Genomic DNA, 15,558 nt, shown 5'->3' with positions numbered 1-15,558 from the left:
TGGATTATCTTGGCAAAGGAGAAATGCTCAATAACAGGGATCTAAACAAATTTGTGTACAAAGTTTGATAGAAATAAGCTTTTTTTGCATATGGAAAATGACTGGGATCTTTTATTTCTGCTCATGAAACATGAAGCCAACACTTTCCATGATCTGTTTATATTGTTGTTCAGTGGAGATGGAAAACACATCCTAAGAAAGGGGGAAGGAGAGGAGATGAGGAGAGGAATCCACTTCAGACTATTTAGCTGCGCCTGAGGCTCTGGCAAGCTGGCCAACCATGTGACCCAATTAGCCAATTAATTACCTCAATCACAGCACCACCCCCATATAAAAGTGCCAGAAAGAGAACATGCTTCTCATCAACTGGTGTTTTGTCTAGGATACTGTCAGCACGTGGTAGTTGATGTTGTGTTAACTAGCAGGGGTAGTTTACTAGCTGTTCCTGGTTAGGGTTAGACACTTCTACTGCTCAATGGCTTTTTTTTTTTTTTCTTTGGGGTGAGTTTGGTGGTGGGCTTAAATGTTTTGATTAAGTGTTTTGATGCTGGCACACTATGTTGACCTGTGCTTATGTTTTACTTACAGGGTATTTGTACTCCTGTCTATATGGCCTCGTGTAAGATGTTCTGACTATCCAAAAGGTAAGAAACTTAAATTGGGTCAGATTAGCCTTTTATACAAGCTATAGAACACTGGTATTACTTGTTGGTCAGAATCAAATAGCTTCCACCCTTCAGATTCTCACCTTGTGTCTATATAGGGGCCATTGAGACTGCATGTCGGGATCGATACCTGTTGGTAACAACCCAACTCTCATTCGCTGGGAACGAACCTCGCTTTGAAGCGGTTGGTAAGTAGCCTTTTAACCTTATCTGATGCCAAATGGGCCTGAAATCAGGTTTGGTCAGCTCATGAACATGGCATCTTAACATGTGTTTGGTAGCTGGTGCTGACAGGAAGTCTCTCCATGCAGTATATTTCAGTCTCTCACTGTGCCTGTTGGATGACTTGAGCAGAAATTGATATTTATTTAGAATTGTACTTGAGCATAGTCAAATCATTTGATTTGACCCAGTCCTTTACCCCAACTAGATGCTGATGGTGTTCACCCCATCACTAAGCAGTATGGGTCAGAGTGTGGCTACATGTTCAGTATCCTCCCTCTGTCTGGCCATGCTGAGCTCAGAGCTTCCTACTTCTCCTGCCACACTGACAACCAGGTTCATATATTTTCTGTGCATTGTAGTCTTGTCAAAGCCTCACCCCATGGGCTCACTGGATAAATCAACATTTCAATTAAGTGACATAGAACCAGTGTGGTGTAGACATTGAATTGATATCTGTGCCCATGGGAAGGGTTTTTAAATTATATTTTCTAGGTTAATTGCTACCAGGTATCTCGGTTGATGGTCTTGCGTTTTGTGCCTTAGGACGATGAGGTGTTCACTTTTATCTTTAACTTGATCACTGCTGCGAGTGGAGTGGAAACCACCTACACTGTGACTGCAACCTGCTCCCTCCCTCTACCCTGGTCACCCAGAGAAGTCAGCTGTGAGGAGAACTATATGGAGGTACTGATACATGGATCTAGAATGTGTATCCAGGGCTCTTTAAGGTTGAGGTGGGCTTGTGTATTCTTATAGGAGAGTGATCTGTTATGTTACCCTGTAGGTGTCAATGAGGAGTGACGTGTCCTGTCTATATGGTACAACAACGGATGCCTGGACTGCTGCCCTTGCTACAGTAAGCTTAAGGCTATTTGGCAAATTCTCAATTAGATGAGCTCCACCAGTTTGTCCCCATACCACCATGCCTGCCCTGTCTCTTGTTCCCCATCAGGCCCACAGCTCTGCCACGTCTACCTGGCAGGTGATGTTCCAGCAGGAGGGGCAGCAGCTGATTCCCATGTCCTTCTCAGAGGCTCGGGAGCTGGGCTACGTGTTCCACCTCACCCAGGGCAGGCTGGTGTTCCGCTCACCCTACACACCACGGTCTGTCATGGGGTCTGTCTCCATGGTGAGGATTTAAATGTCCTGTTCAATGGCTTCCTTTATCTTGAGTGTCTTCAGGCTTGCTCAATTTGACATTAAATACCTAGACTGGTGGCTGTATTCCGCGGGTCTTATATTGCGTCAAGTTTCAAACAGGGTTATGCTGGATGGGAAGCAAGCCACTTATTTAGACTACTGAAATGCCCCCTCTCATACTGTTGGCAAGGATACTTCATCCATTCTTCAATTCCAGGTGAATGGTTCATTGGTGGAGGTGGTCCATCCCATACTGTTCTCCAGGCAGAGATGGGTGGTTATGATGGTGGACTGGATTGTTGCGTGCAGCACTAGTAAGTTCCAGGAAATATCATCCCCCACATAATCAAGGCTCAGACCTGAAGGGACTGGATAGTCTTAAGCAATAGTGATTGCTCAATTAAGCAAATACTACTTTCACCTATGAAGTTACTTCAGATCAGTGATGTTTTGATCACTCAGTTGGAGTGGCAGAGTTGCTCATTGGGTCCGAACAATTGTAATCTCTATCCAGATGAAGGGTTGTATGATGGGGTGCAGCTGGTCTGGCAGACTCCCACTCTTCTGTCCCCACTGGTCTCTGGCCTCTCTGGGATGGAGAGCAGCAAGATCACAATGGGGGTGGATGGTCAGCTCCTCGATGACTCCATTACAGAAGAGCGAGGCTACAGCCTGGACATCAGTGACACCACCGTCCAGATCAGCATCCCCTTCAACGCTGCCGGAGGATACAGAAAAGTCAGTAGCATACTAGGCCCGCATCTGACCAGTAACATGCAGAAGTTTACGTTGTATTCTGATGCAGGGAAGCTGCAAATGGCTTAAGTCACTCATGTCCTCTGTACACCTTGAATATTCTACATTGTACCATATAACCTAATGGCAGATGCTTCATAACGGTTTCAATTCTTCCAGAGCTTTGTGATGGACAACATGTACCATGAGTTCTATGTGGTCCGTCTCTACTATGAACAAATCTTTCTTGATGACTGTGGTGTGGAGACCAGACTCTGCCTCCACAGGCCCATGAACACATCACTTCTGATCCAGCACCTCTCCATCATTAACCGTAAGGGGAGTTCTACTAGCCAATCCGAAGTGGCTCTTCAGCTCCATGGGCATGGTTGCTAAACACCCTGTCCTTCTCCCACCACAGAAACAGTCCTTGAGGATCGTGTGTTTACGGTGTACCTGGGAAACCTCTCCTATGATGTTGACCTGGTGGCTGTGAAGCTCAATGGCCACAACTTCACCATACTAGAGGCGAATAAAAGTGGCCTCGTCATAACCATGGTCCCCCAGCCTGATAATACCCTACATGCCTACATTCTCAGGGTGCCATTTGAGGATGCTGTTGTTCACAAGCTGGTAAAGAACAATTTATATTTACTCTTTAATGAACTACTGTGGTTTCTCAGCATTTCCTCATGACTTCTCATTGGAGGAGATCCAAGGTTCCTCCCCTCAAACTTTGTCTAATGGGTTTTGGGGACCTGAGATTCACTCCTAGTATGTTGATGTAAGAATTTGTTTCTCAATGAGTGTTCATATCCATAGTACTCTACCGAGGGGCTTCTTCAGTTCTCATTGGACATCAACTACACTTTGGTCATCCTGCCTCAAGAGGAGCCCTACTACTACCTGGCCTCAGTTGTGGCTCAGTTCAATGACGTCTGTAAGTTGAATTGAACTTTATTAAGAGACCTGGGCTGGAAGTGACATTCCTCACGATGGTATTCCTAGCCTTCTGGGTAGTGTTTACCCTCGATGTCATCTTGGGCTGTTCTCTTCACCAGTTCCTCCGGTCTTCAATGGTGTCTGCAATGAGAAAAGCATCAGTTTCCAGATGGACCATAAGCCGTTTGATTACCTGTGGGAGGTGGGTGTTGGCCGTTACCTTCTGACCCCAAATCTGGCAGCCAAGTGGGGCTACATCATGCAGAATGACAGCAAGAGTCTGACCCTGGAAGTGCCCCTCTTCTCTGTTGGCTACACTTATAAGGTGAGATGCTCATTGGTCAATTGCTTAAACTGACTGGTCATTGGGTAAAGTAGGAATTAAAATTATTTAAAATGTACCTGCTCTTTTTTTCCCCCCAGGACATCAATTTGAAGCAGTTCTACGGCTCTTTTGAAATTCACTCAAGACTTCCCAAGACCTTTGAGGTGACGAGTTCCTTGGCCAAAGCTTGTCTCTTCCAGACTACTGAGGTCATAGGTAACTGCTAGTGCCTCAATTAAGCTGCAGGCGAAGTTTATTGCCTCACTGTTCATGGTGTCGATCATTTACTTTGTTCTAGCCCAGCTCTAACAACTTTTTCTAGTGTGTTCCACTGAAGGGGTGGTGACAGTGGTTACTGATGTGGCTCTGGCCATCCCTGGAGCTGAACCCAACAGAACCTTCCTCCTGGACTCCACCTGCAGGCCTCAAGAGACAGATGACACCAGGGTTCTCTTTAGCTTTGGACTCCACACCTGTGGTACCAGGGTCCAGGTATAACTGTCTAACCATAACATTTTAATCATTAAAAGGATCAAGTGACTGGCCCTACCAGTGACTACTTCAAATAAAAGCTCCAGTCAGCGTCTTATCTCGTAACCAGAACTAAACTTGCTTCATTTGGTCAGCTGCTTAACTTAGTTCTGGGTACATATGTCTTAGAAATTGCCACTTCTAGTGTGATGTCTCAGCTAAAGTCCCCTTAATTTCACATGTTTACCATCAATCGTTCAAGCACCGCCTTCGCCCCAATCCTGATGCGGCCAAACAATCAGCAAGAAAAACAAACACGGGAACTACTGCTGTTATCAATGCATTCCATCCCGTCATTGGTTCATGCGCAGAATCGGTCGATGAGATTAGCAAGCCTCCATCTCAATCCGTCAGCATAAAGGCTGAATTTTTAAATATTCAGACTTTCACCGATGTCTATTTCTCGTGAGGCCTGACAAGGGAACAACCATTAGTTTTTAGACATGGCTTGTGACGTCCTCTTGTCTTCCAGGTTGACCATCAGCATGTTACCTACGAAAATGAGATCAATGTTGAGCACACGATCCAATCTGCGACAGAACCATTCAAAACCAGGGATACTGCCTCTGTGTACGTGACTTCACTAATCTACTGCCTCAATGGTTGAAATAAATATTCACCTTAGTTATTAACTCTCACTACAGACACTTGCGGCTTTAATGTTCAGTTCTCTTTTTAGGGTGACAGTGCGGTGTGTCTATCCACTGAGTGACTTATACAAGCTGTTTGCATATTGGAGGTTTGACGCAGACTCTCCAGGAGTTGGCACCATCTTGACTAGAGTTCCTGTAAAAAGTAAGTGCTCTATTGTCGTGCAGCTAAAGAGGGTGGTAAAACTCCTACAGCTTTTTACACCTGACTCTCTTTCCAATCAAAGTATTTCAGCCCACCTTTCCACCCACTACCCTAACCACCACCAGAAGACCATTGACGTCCACAACTACTTCCAACACAGGCCTGAGTCCTGGGAGGGAAATGCCTGGCATCCACCCTAGGGCTAAATATGTCAAAGTCTTCAGCTGGCAAATGAACCAACCTAAAGGAACCACTTAGGCCCAGACCCCAGTCACCTTCCATACAATGGTATGAGATGGAGAAGTCTGTTCTGTGTCATATTTCTAGATGAGGTTTTACTTTATTTTATTCTCTCCACAGGAACCACTGACTGGATTGCGGTGTTGAACATAAATCTGGTTCTTAATAAATACATTCTCACAATCTGTACCTTGTCCTGATTGGGTTTATATCATAAGTGAGGACTTTCTTTGGTAACAGTAAGTGGGCTAGTATAATTTGTTTGATGCGTTGGAATAATTTTCATCTCAAAGATCCTAACTTGACTCATGTTGGTAACTTATGAGGCATGTTGTCCTTTAAGGGGTGATCAGCAGTTCTAACCGTAGCCACCCTGCCACTTTTAGTCAAATGCTGCAGGATGGGGCTCGACTATGTTTTGGCAGCAAGGTGTGACCGTGAGATCAAAATAATTACCCATGTTGAGGCAAGTGTTACAAATGACTGAGTAAAGCAAGCTTCAGGTATTAAGTTATTTCATAACATTCATTTTTGGATTTATTTTTCAACTACAGATTCCCCCTTAATCATTCTATAACTTACTAAGCCTTTGTAGGCATGACTTTCTAGTATTTAACTTGAAATGGCACATGGCCTGCATAGCTGAGCATATTTGCTATAGAGAACCATGAAAGGCTATTGCTGCTTCTCTTCAGTGAGAATTCATAAGGTTGTTGCTAGAATGTGTCAAAGTTTACTTGTCATGATTCTGACCAGAATTTATGGCTCATACACTGTCAAGTTATATACATTGTACCTGGATGCTATAAGGCTGTTAATAACAGGTACCCCAATTCTGACCTTATACAATGCATTAGCCAGTGTGAAGTTGCATGTGACTGAAATGCTAAATTGTAACTGGTCCCATCAGACGGTGGCATAGGTCTAGATTGCACTGCAACAGGTGGCACAAATCATATCCTGGTTGAAGTGCATCAGCCAATTTAAAATCTTTGAAGTTGGCGTTGTTCCAACGCTTGTTCATTGATGGACTTGTCATCAACAGGCTACTTGAGTCACGGCGTAGTTGCTTTGATAATCAGAATATCACATTTGACTGGTCAAATTGCTCCAGACAGCTAGACACCAATACTCATCCAACAATGGTAGGCCTGTAGTTTACTTTTGGTTAAAAGCATTTGATTTTGCAATGTCATAGGCATACATTATTTTTGGATTTGTGCACATGAGAACTCTTCTCAAAGTGAGACAAATGTGACCGTAGGCATTTTCAGAGATCCAGGAATTGTAAGTTCAATTTTCTAATGCAATCAAATGCTTAATTACATAATGTAAGGAAAGGTAGTGTTCGGTCGCATAATCGGGGACGAGTCCAAGCATTCAGCTCATGAACTAGGGTGTCAACGTTTTGATTGAACTCATATATTTAATGTAGGCTACCTGTTTGGCATGTGTTTGTGTAAAATTGCCTCTGCTGAGAGGGCAGGCAGTTTACCCACTTTTTCAGACATTGTGGGTATAGGGACTAACTGAACAATAAAAATAACATGTGAAGTGTTGGTTTCATGAGCTGAAATAAAAGATCTCTGAAACTTTCCATGCACATAAAGCTTATTTCTCTGGTTTTGTGCACATGTGTTTACATGTTAGTGAGCATTTCTCCTTTGAGAGAATCCATCCACCTGACAGGTGTGGTATGTCTAAGCTGATTAAACCCCTGGGGATAATAAAAGGCCACTCTAAAATGTGTAGTTTTGTCACAACACAATGCCACAGATGTCTCAAGTTATGAGGGAGTGTGCAACTTGCATGGCGACTGCAGGAATGTCTACCAGAGCTGTTGCCAGATAACGTTCTCATTTCTCTACCATAAGCTGCGTCCAACGTTGTTTTACAGAATTTGGCTGTTCGTCCAAGCGGCCTACAACCGCAGACCACGTGTAAACACGCCAGCCCAGGACCTCCAGCTTCTTCACCTGCGGGATCATCTGAGACCAGCTACCCGGACGGCTGATGGAACTGTGGGTTTAGACAACTGAAGAATTTCTGCACAAACTGTCAGTCTCAGGGAAGTTCATCTGTATGCTTGTAGTCCTCACCAGGGTCTTGACCTGGCTGCAGTTTGGCGTTGTAACCGACTGCAATTGCTCACCTTCAACGGTCACTGGCATGCTGGAGATGTGTGCTTCACACGGATTAATCCAGGTTTCAAATGAACCGGGCAGTTGGTAGACATCTTGTGAGTGGTTTGTTGATGTCAACGTTGTGAACAGAGTGTCTGTGGGGTTATGGTATGGGCAGGCATAAGTTAGGGACAACAAACAAATGTATTATATCAATGGTAATTTGAATGCGCAGAGATACTGTGACGAGCTCCTGAGGCCCATTGTCAAGGTAAGCTTTTGGTATTACTAATTTATTGCCATCGGGGCCCACCGGTGTAACTGCTTACTGACTGTACACTAACGTTACTCCATGATTGTAGCGGGTTTACTAACTCGTTAGTTCTATTAGCTATGCTGACTATGACGTTACTTTAGCTAATATGATGACAATGATGTAGGCTGTGTGTAGCGGTTTGGTTTGGAAAGGCTTTTTTGCCTGGTCACATACAGCTGATGTGTTGTGCATTGAAGTCAACAAGGGAAGGGACAAATTGAGAGGAGAGCGCATGGAAGGAATTCAACGTGGCTGCTATGAAAGTGAAATGTGTTTACACGTGATCAGGGGTGTATTCATTCTACCGATTCTGTTGAAAACGTTTCCCGGAAGCAAACGGAACAAAACAGGGATAAACATACCTAAATTTGTCTAATAGAAACTCTTGTTTGCAACTGTTGGACTAATGATTACACCCTAGATCAGCTAGATGCAGGCAAGAGTGTGCAAGGTGGTATTGAATGTCACTGTCTGTCCAAGTGTCACTGTCTGCCGCCTCAAATTTGTCTCTCGACCTGTGTGCACTTTCGTTGTAAACTTTAATTCATAGGCTAGGTTGTAGCAACCTCATGATGGGTATAGGGAAAATTTGAGTATCATGTTTAACTTCAACGCTCCTGGTTGTTGCTGAAATTGACCCATCTATATTTGACCCATCTCACTGAGTCTACCTTTAAACCTAACCTTTGACCTGTCCCATCACCTTATGCATTAGCGCCCCACAGTGGAAAGAAGTGACATCCCAAAAAACACAACTGTCTCCTAGCCTCCTACGCATACGCTTCTTTCCGTACCTAACACTGAAACTGAATAATATAAAAATGAATTATAAATGTTTTATAAAACTTAAACTAAATAAAAACGAGTAAAGCGGATCTGAAAGCTAACTGAACTAAATCGAATGTAAAAAATAATCTTAAAACGACTATAAATAAAAACGAATATAAAAACACACAACTATAATAACCTTATAGCGCACACTCAGGTTGCTGTGGTACCACAGTAATCCAGGGAGAAGTTGAATAGGGCCCTGACGCTGGCCATCTCTTCGGGGACACAGCTGAGGTCAAATATGGTGGTGCAGTTTGGTTGGGTGGGCGGGATCGTACCTGTCAGTCATTATCACCATCCTGGTAAGCACACTGGAAGTCAAGAGTTTAAGGATCGGTTTTAACAGTGTTTGAATGAGGTCACTTCGGTCATTATTTTCAGTAGTATACCACACGTGTGTGTGTGTGTGTGTGTGTGTGTGTTACGCAGTAGCTCCCTGACAGGGAAGGTGCAGAGCTGGATAAGGCTGTCCTCCACTCTGAGAGTGTAAGTTCACCACACTAACCTCCACCTTGCATACTCAGTTCCTACAAGGGGATGCAGCGAGAGAGAAAGGGGAGGTTTTCATAATGAAAGCATCCCCTGCATTGACTTAGATGTAAAGAAAAATCATATACATGTTTTAAATATATTTATCAAATAACTTTTCCCTAATGGTATGTTTAAGCTCTCATAATACTCAACAAATGCTTATATACTCTCTGATTCACAAATTAATTCTTAATTCATCCAACAGAGTGTACCAAGATCTCTGGGGCTTTAATGAGATTGAGATTAGGAATCACTTGAATTAATTACAGATTAAAAGACCCACAATAAGGCTGGTTAAGACAAGTTTCCAAAGCCTACATATCGCATGCAATCCAACAGTTGGATGCCCCCTCAAACGCGTAGTGAGGGTATTGTAGGTGAGTTTCATAGCTACAGCCAATAGGTGGCGCCACATCACCATTTTCCTTGCTTTCATATTAACATTTGACAAAATATGAAACTCACAAAGTGTGTGTGTGCACGCACGCGTGCACCTTAACGTGTGTTCCTTCGGCTCCAAACGGAACGCTGACCTCAATCATCATGCCCCCTCTCATTGATCACACACTCACTCAGGGCAAGCATCTCCACCCCTATCCTCATGCCCATGTCCCTGAACCGCCCTGGACCAGGGGGTAGAGGACATGGGGGACAGGCCAGAGCAGGTGGGACCCATCCACTGTCGCCTCATCTGGTGGAGTTGAGAGAGGGTGGGATAGATGGAGGAGGAGGAGAAGAGGAAAGAGAGGTAGGGATAAGGAGATTTTCAAAAGAAGGCATGGAAGATAGGAACCCAGTCAAAACTAGCACTTAGACAAAACATGGACTGACTAATAGAACAGGCCATTGAGGCATCAATGGCAAGGACCTTCCCTTGATGTGGGTACAAGAATGTGGCATTGACCACCTCCAGCTCCACCCCTTTGTCCTGTTTGTGCATAGATCCTGCCAAGAGGCAAAAAAACAGAGTTACTCCATCTCTAACCGTATACATTAAAGCACACACAAAGTGAGCACCATAAACCCCCTGCCTACATAGAAATAACCTCTGACCTTGATGGTGTAGGATAGGGATGAGGAGTAGGGGCAGCGGAGGATGATCCTGGAGCCTGAATCAGAGATGTGGTAACCCAGGGCACTGGCCTCCGTCATGTGCCTGGGTCTATACTCCTCCTGCGGTTGGCCTGGCCTGTGAACATCATGTTCCTATCTCCCACCTCCTCCTTCGTCAGCTCAGATTCTAACACAGCTGGGACTGGTCGCTTTATGGACACCTTGGAGACATATTAAAGGAGAGACATACGGTGTAGGTGAAATTAAAACATTGCTGATATGAAACATGAACGTTTGACATGGAAGTTTGGCGAAGTTCCATACTCAGATGGACAGTAAAGCTCTCGGGGCGGCAAGTAGCCTAGTGGTTAGAGCGTTGGACTTGTAATCGAAAGGTTACAAGAACAAATCCCTGAGATGACAAGATAAAAATGTGTCGTTCTGCTCCTGAACAAGGCAGTTAACCCACTGTTCCTAGGCTGTCATTGAAAATAAGAACATGTTCTTAACTGACTTGCCTAGTTAAATAAATGTAAATAAAAAATGATATTATATTATGGTCTGATGGTCCTGTAAGTCACCTCTGTGTAGTTCTCCTCAGACGAGCTCCCGGCTACCCTAGGGGCACTGGGGAGAGCAGTGGCACAGGACGGGGTACCGCTACGTCACTCCCATCTACCTGCCGGGTCATCAGCCACCACCTTGGACTGAAATCCGAGTCCCCCTGTGGTAACAGACGCACAAAGAGATATTATTAAATAAATCAAATGTTATTGGTCAAATACACATATTTGGCAGGTGCAGTGAAATGCTTATGCTCCCTGCTCCAACAGTGCAGTAATACCTAACAATACAAAACACTCAAACCCAAAGAATAAAAAGAAAGAAATTAAGAAATATCAGAACGAGCAATGTCAGAGTTCGGAATATGAATATATATGTATATGATGGTGTGTATAGACATTATGTATATGAATAGAAAAGGTGTGTACAGCAGTAGTTATACAGGATGAGCCTTGATTAGAATACAGTATATAAATATGAAGTGGGTAAAACAGTATGTAAACATTATTCAAGTGACCGGTGTTCAATGACTATGTACATAGGGCAGCAGTCTCTAGGGTGCATGGTTGAGTACCGGGTGGTAGCCGGCTAGTAACAGTGACTAAGTTTCAGGGCAGGGTACTGGGCGGAGGCCGGCTAGTGGTGACTATTTAACAGTCTAATAGCCTGGAGATAGAAGCTGATTTTCAGTCTGTTGATCCCAGCTTTGATGCAGGTGTACGGTCTCTGCCTTCTAGATGGTTGCAGGGTGAACAGCCCATGGCTCGGATGGTGAGGTCCTTTATGATCTTCCTGTGACACCGGGTGCTGTAGATGTCTTGGAGGGCAGGCAGTGTGCCCCTGGTGATGCGTTACGCTGACTAAACCACCCTCTGGAGGGCAGTGGCGGTTCTAGACCATTTCAACTGGGGGGGCCAAGCTGGGGCCAGTTATACTGTTAGAGGGGCCAGTTACATTAGACGTTATTGTTGTTCTTCACTGCATTAGCAGGCAAAAGACCATGTTCATAATCATCATCGTTGCCACTGTCTAATAACGGATGTAAAAAAGAACGATAGCAAAAATGTGTTATGTAAATATTATTTCATACTCCACATTTAGGGGGGCCACAAGGGGGTCCAAAATTGTTGTCACAGGGGCACTGGCCCCCCTGCCCCCCCCCCCAGAACTGCTAGTGCTGGAGAGCCCTGCGATTGCAGAAGTTGCAATTGCCGTACAAGGCAATTGGTGCATGGTGCATCTGTAGAAGCTTGTGAGGGTCTTAGGGCCAAGTCGAATTTCTGTAATTGACTGCCGAATACAGTCAATTACACACACAAAAATTTACCAAAATAAATATATTTAGTGGATTCATTGTTGAGTGCAACATCAGTGGATGAGGTGAGTTTTCCACCCCAACCTAGTGTAAAGCAATTGGAAAAGGACTTTATCAATCCAAAGCGATTTTATTATCACAAATAAGGAAATTCCAATATGGGTCAATCAAGTCAACCTGGTCGCCGACGTGGCAGGTTGACCAGACAGGAAGTGGACTCCATGGTGGTCTGATGACATCAGAGGTTTACAGGAAGTGAGCGTCAATATTCACAGTGCACCTAGCTTACTCTAAGGGGACAAAAAAAGTGTTATTTAATTGAATGATGTCTGAACTCATCACTATTTTCAACCAATAACATTACACTTTCACCTTCAACGTCGAATCGGATCATTGGGCAGAGGGAGCCAGACACTCAGACTGGAATGTTCCTTTAACACAGGACAGATGGAATCATTACCATAAACTCATTGACACAGAACATGTTGTATTTGGTATGAGTCAGTAATAAAAGCAAGGAGGCTGATCAACAGTGGCATGTGTTCCACAGATTATGTTTGTTTATGGTGTTTCCATCCGTCTAACCATATGCAACCACAATAAGAACAACATGGTGAATGAATAACAATACGAGATTCTGTACAGTTTCATCATGTTGCCTATCTGACAGGATTATTTTCCAATCCTGTTGGATATACAGTACCAGTCAAAAGTTTGGACACACATACTCATTCAAGGGTTTTCTTTATTTTTACTATTTTCTACATTGTAGAATAATGGTGAAGTCATCAAAACTATGAAATAACTCATATGGAATCATGTAGTAACCAAAAAAGTGTTAAACAAATCAAAATATATTTTAGATTCTTCAAAGTAGCCACCCTTTGCCTTGATGACAGCTTTGCACACTCTTGGCATTCTCTCAACCAGCTTCATGAGGTAGTCACATGGAATGCATTTCAATTAACAGGTGTGCCTTGTTAAAAGTTAATTTGTGGAATTTCTTTCCTTCTTAATGCGTTTGAGCCAATCAGCTGTGTTGTGACAAGGTAGGGTTGGTATACAGAAGATAGCCCTATTTGGTAAAAGACCAAGTTCATATTATGGCAAGAACAGCTCAAATAATCAAAGACAAACGACAGTCCATCATTATTTTAAGACATGAAGGTTAGTCGATGCAGAAAACGTCAAGAACTTCAAGTGCAGTCGGAAAAACTATCAAGCGCTACGATGAAACTGGCTCTCATGAGGACTGCCACAGGAAAGGAAGACCCAGAGTTACCTCTGTTGCAGAGGATACGTTCATTAGAGTTACCAGACTCAGAAATTGCAGCCCAAATAAATGCTTCACAGAGTTCAAGTAACAGACACATCTCAACATCAACTGTTCAGAGACTATGTGACTCAGGCCTTCATGGTCGAATTGCTGCAAAGAAAGCACTACTAAAGGACACAAATAATAATAAGACTTTCTTGACCCAAGAAACACGAGCAATGGACATTAGACCGGTGAAAATCTGTCCTTTGGTCTGATGAGTCCAAATTTTAGATTTTTGGTTCCAACCGCCATGTCTTTGTGAGACGCAGAGTAGCTGAACGGATGATCTCCGTATGTGTGGTTCCCACCGTGAAGCATGGAAGAGAAGGTGTGATGTGTGGGGGTGCTTTGCTGGTGACACCATCTATGATTTATTTAGAATTCAAGACACACTTAACCAGCATGGCTACCACAGCATTCTGTAGCAGTACACCATCACATCTGGTTTGCGGTTAGTGGGACTATCATTTGTTTTTCGGCAGGACAATGACCCAACACACCTCCAGGCTGTGTAAGTGCTATTTGACATAGGAGAGTGATCGAGTGCTGCATCAGATGACCTGGCCTTCACAATCACCCCACCTCAACCCAACTGAGAAGATTTGGGATGAGTTGGACCGAAGAGTGAAGGAAAAGCAGCCAACAAGTGCTCATCATATGTGGGAACTCCTTCAAGACTGTTGGAAAAGCATTCCAGGTGAAGCTGGTTGAGAGAATGCCAAGAGTGTGCAAAGATGTCATCATGGCAAGGGTGGCTACTTTGAAGAATCTAAAATCTAAAATATATTTTGATTTGTAGAACACTTTATTGGTTACTACATGATTTCATGTTATTTCATAGTTTTGATGTCTTCGCTATTATTCTACAATGTAGAAAATAGTTTTTTTTTTAAATCAAGAAAAACCCTTGAGTGAGTAGCTGTCCAAACTTTTGACTGGTACTATACATGCATAATTTAAGTGCATCTAAGATTCACTTTTATCGTGAATCTTCTATTGGATGATGTCCTAATAAAATATCTCTTGTTTTTGCATTAGAGCGTCAGTTTTGGTTTTGTCCACATTTTCGACAGTGTGCGGGTCTCCATCTCTCCTACAAATCTAGAGACAAAGCACTTGACTGAAGTCTCCTCCATTGATACTAAGAAAGGTTATGCTGTAGATGGCCACCAGGGGTCGACACTATCATATGACAGTTTTAGTAAGAGAAGCAGTCCGGTCGTTCATGTATAAACTCGTTAAATCCGGTGGGTGAGAGCAGCACTGTAAATGTAATCAAATTTAGCAACTGGTACATGAGTATGGGTACTGTTGAGTGTAGCACAGAGTAATAGTATTCTAGGAAAAAGTGAGGAATTAAAATGTATATATTTATATGGAATAACTATTCTATTACTGTGACCAAATAATAGTAGCTTCACAGTCACTACCTTCCACTCTTAAAACTCACCCCAGCATGTCTTTGGGAGACAAAACTTTTACTTTACAATGTATGGTCATGTCTGGTATAGTGTGAAGGTGAAGTGAAAAATAATAGAATTTCCATTTCCATATGTTTTTCTATTTTCTTGTGCAATTAGTCAAACTTACAATTGTATTGCTGTCCATAACTGGCGCCATTTTGACTATTTGTTGACACCTGTTCGCACCTAATTGGTAGAAAGCTGTTTGCTGTCATAGGATCTACCAATTAATAAGGCACATTGAAGAACCGCTATTTAGCTGCCTGGCCCATGATTGAAATATACAATTTACAAGGAAATATTCAAACCCCATGCATTAATTGGCCTTCATATTTCTGAAATCACTTTAGGCTTAAATGTATGTACGCCTACCCAACAGGTCCACATATTATGCCTAAACACGCATTTATCCTACGTTTCTCTGTAACACGGGAAGATACAGATGA

The 15,558-nt window shown here is 43.3% G+C and overlaps 1 protein-coding gene across 1 annotated transcript; it reads left to right on the top strand.

The window, feature by feature from the left end:
* The first annotated feature begins 352 nt into the window (after positions 1–352).
* On the top strand, positions 353–5,646 carry LOC106608698 (uncharacterized). Its single transcript, XM_014206804.2, has 18 exons — positions 353–501; positions 589–644; positions 764–853; positions 1,096–1,223; positions 1,434–1,574; positions 1,675–1,746; positions 1,843–2,019; positions 2,248–2,344; positions 2,545–2,768; positions 2,946–3,099; positions 3,187–3,398; positions 3,588–3,705; positions 3,827–4,032; positions 4,131–4,248; positions 4,355–4,524; positions 5,036–5,133; positions 5,243–5,358; positions 5,441–5,646. Exons 1-18 carry the CDS (start codon positions 476–478, stop codon positions 5,614–5,616), a joined length of 2,379 nt encoding a protein of 792 aa, XP_014062279.2. The 5' UTR covers positions 353–475; the 3' UTR covers positions 5,617–5,646.
* The last annotated feature ends 9,912 nt before the right edge of the window (positions 5,647–15,558 follow it).

Source organism: Salmo salar, chromosome ssa07, assembly GCF_905237065.1.
Source record: "Salmo salar chromosome ssa07, Ssal_v3.1, whole genome shotgun sequence".
In the NCBI taxonomy this organism is placed as follows: domain Eukaryota; kingdom Metazoa; phylum Chordata; class Actinopteri; order Salmoniformes; family Salmonidae; genus Salmo; species Salmo salar.
Note: the sequence above shows the minus strand (reverse complement) of the source record. Positions and strands in the feature narration are given on the sequence as shown.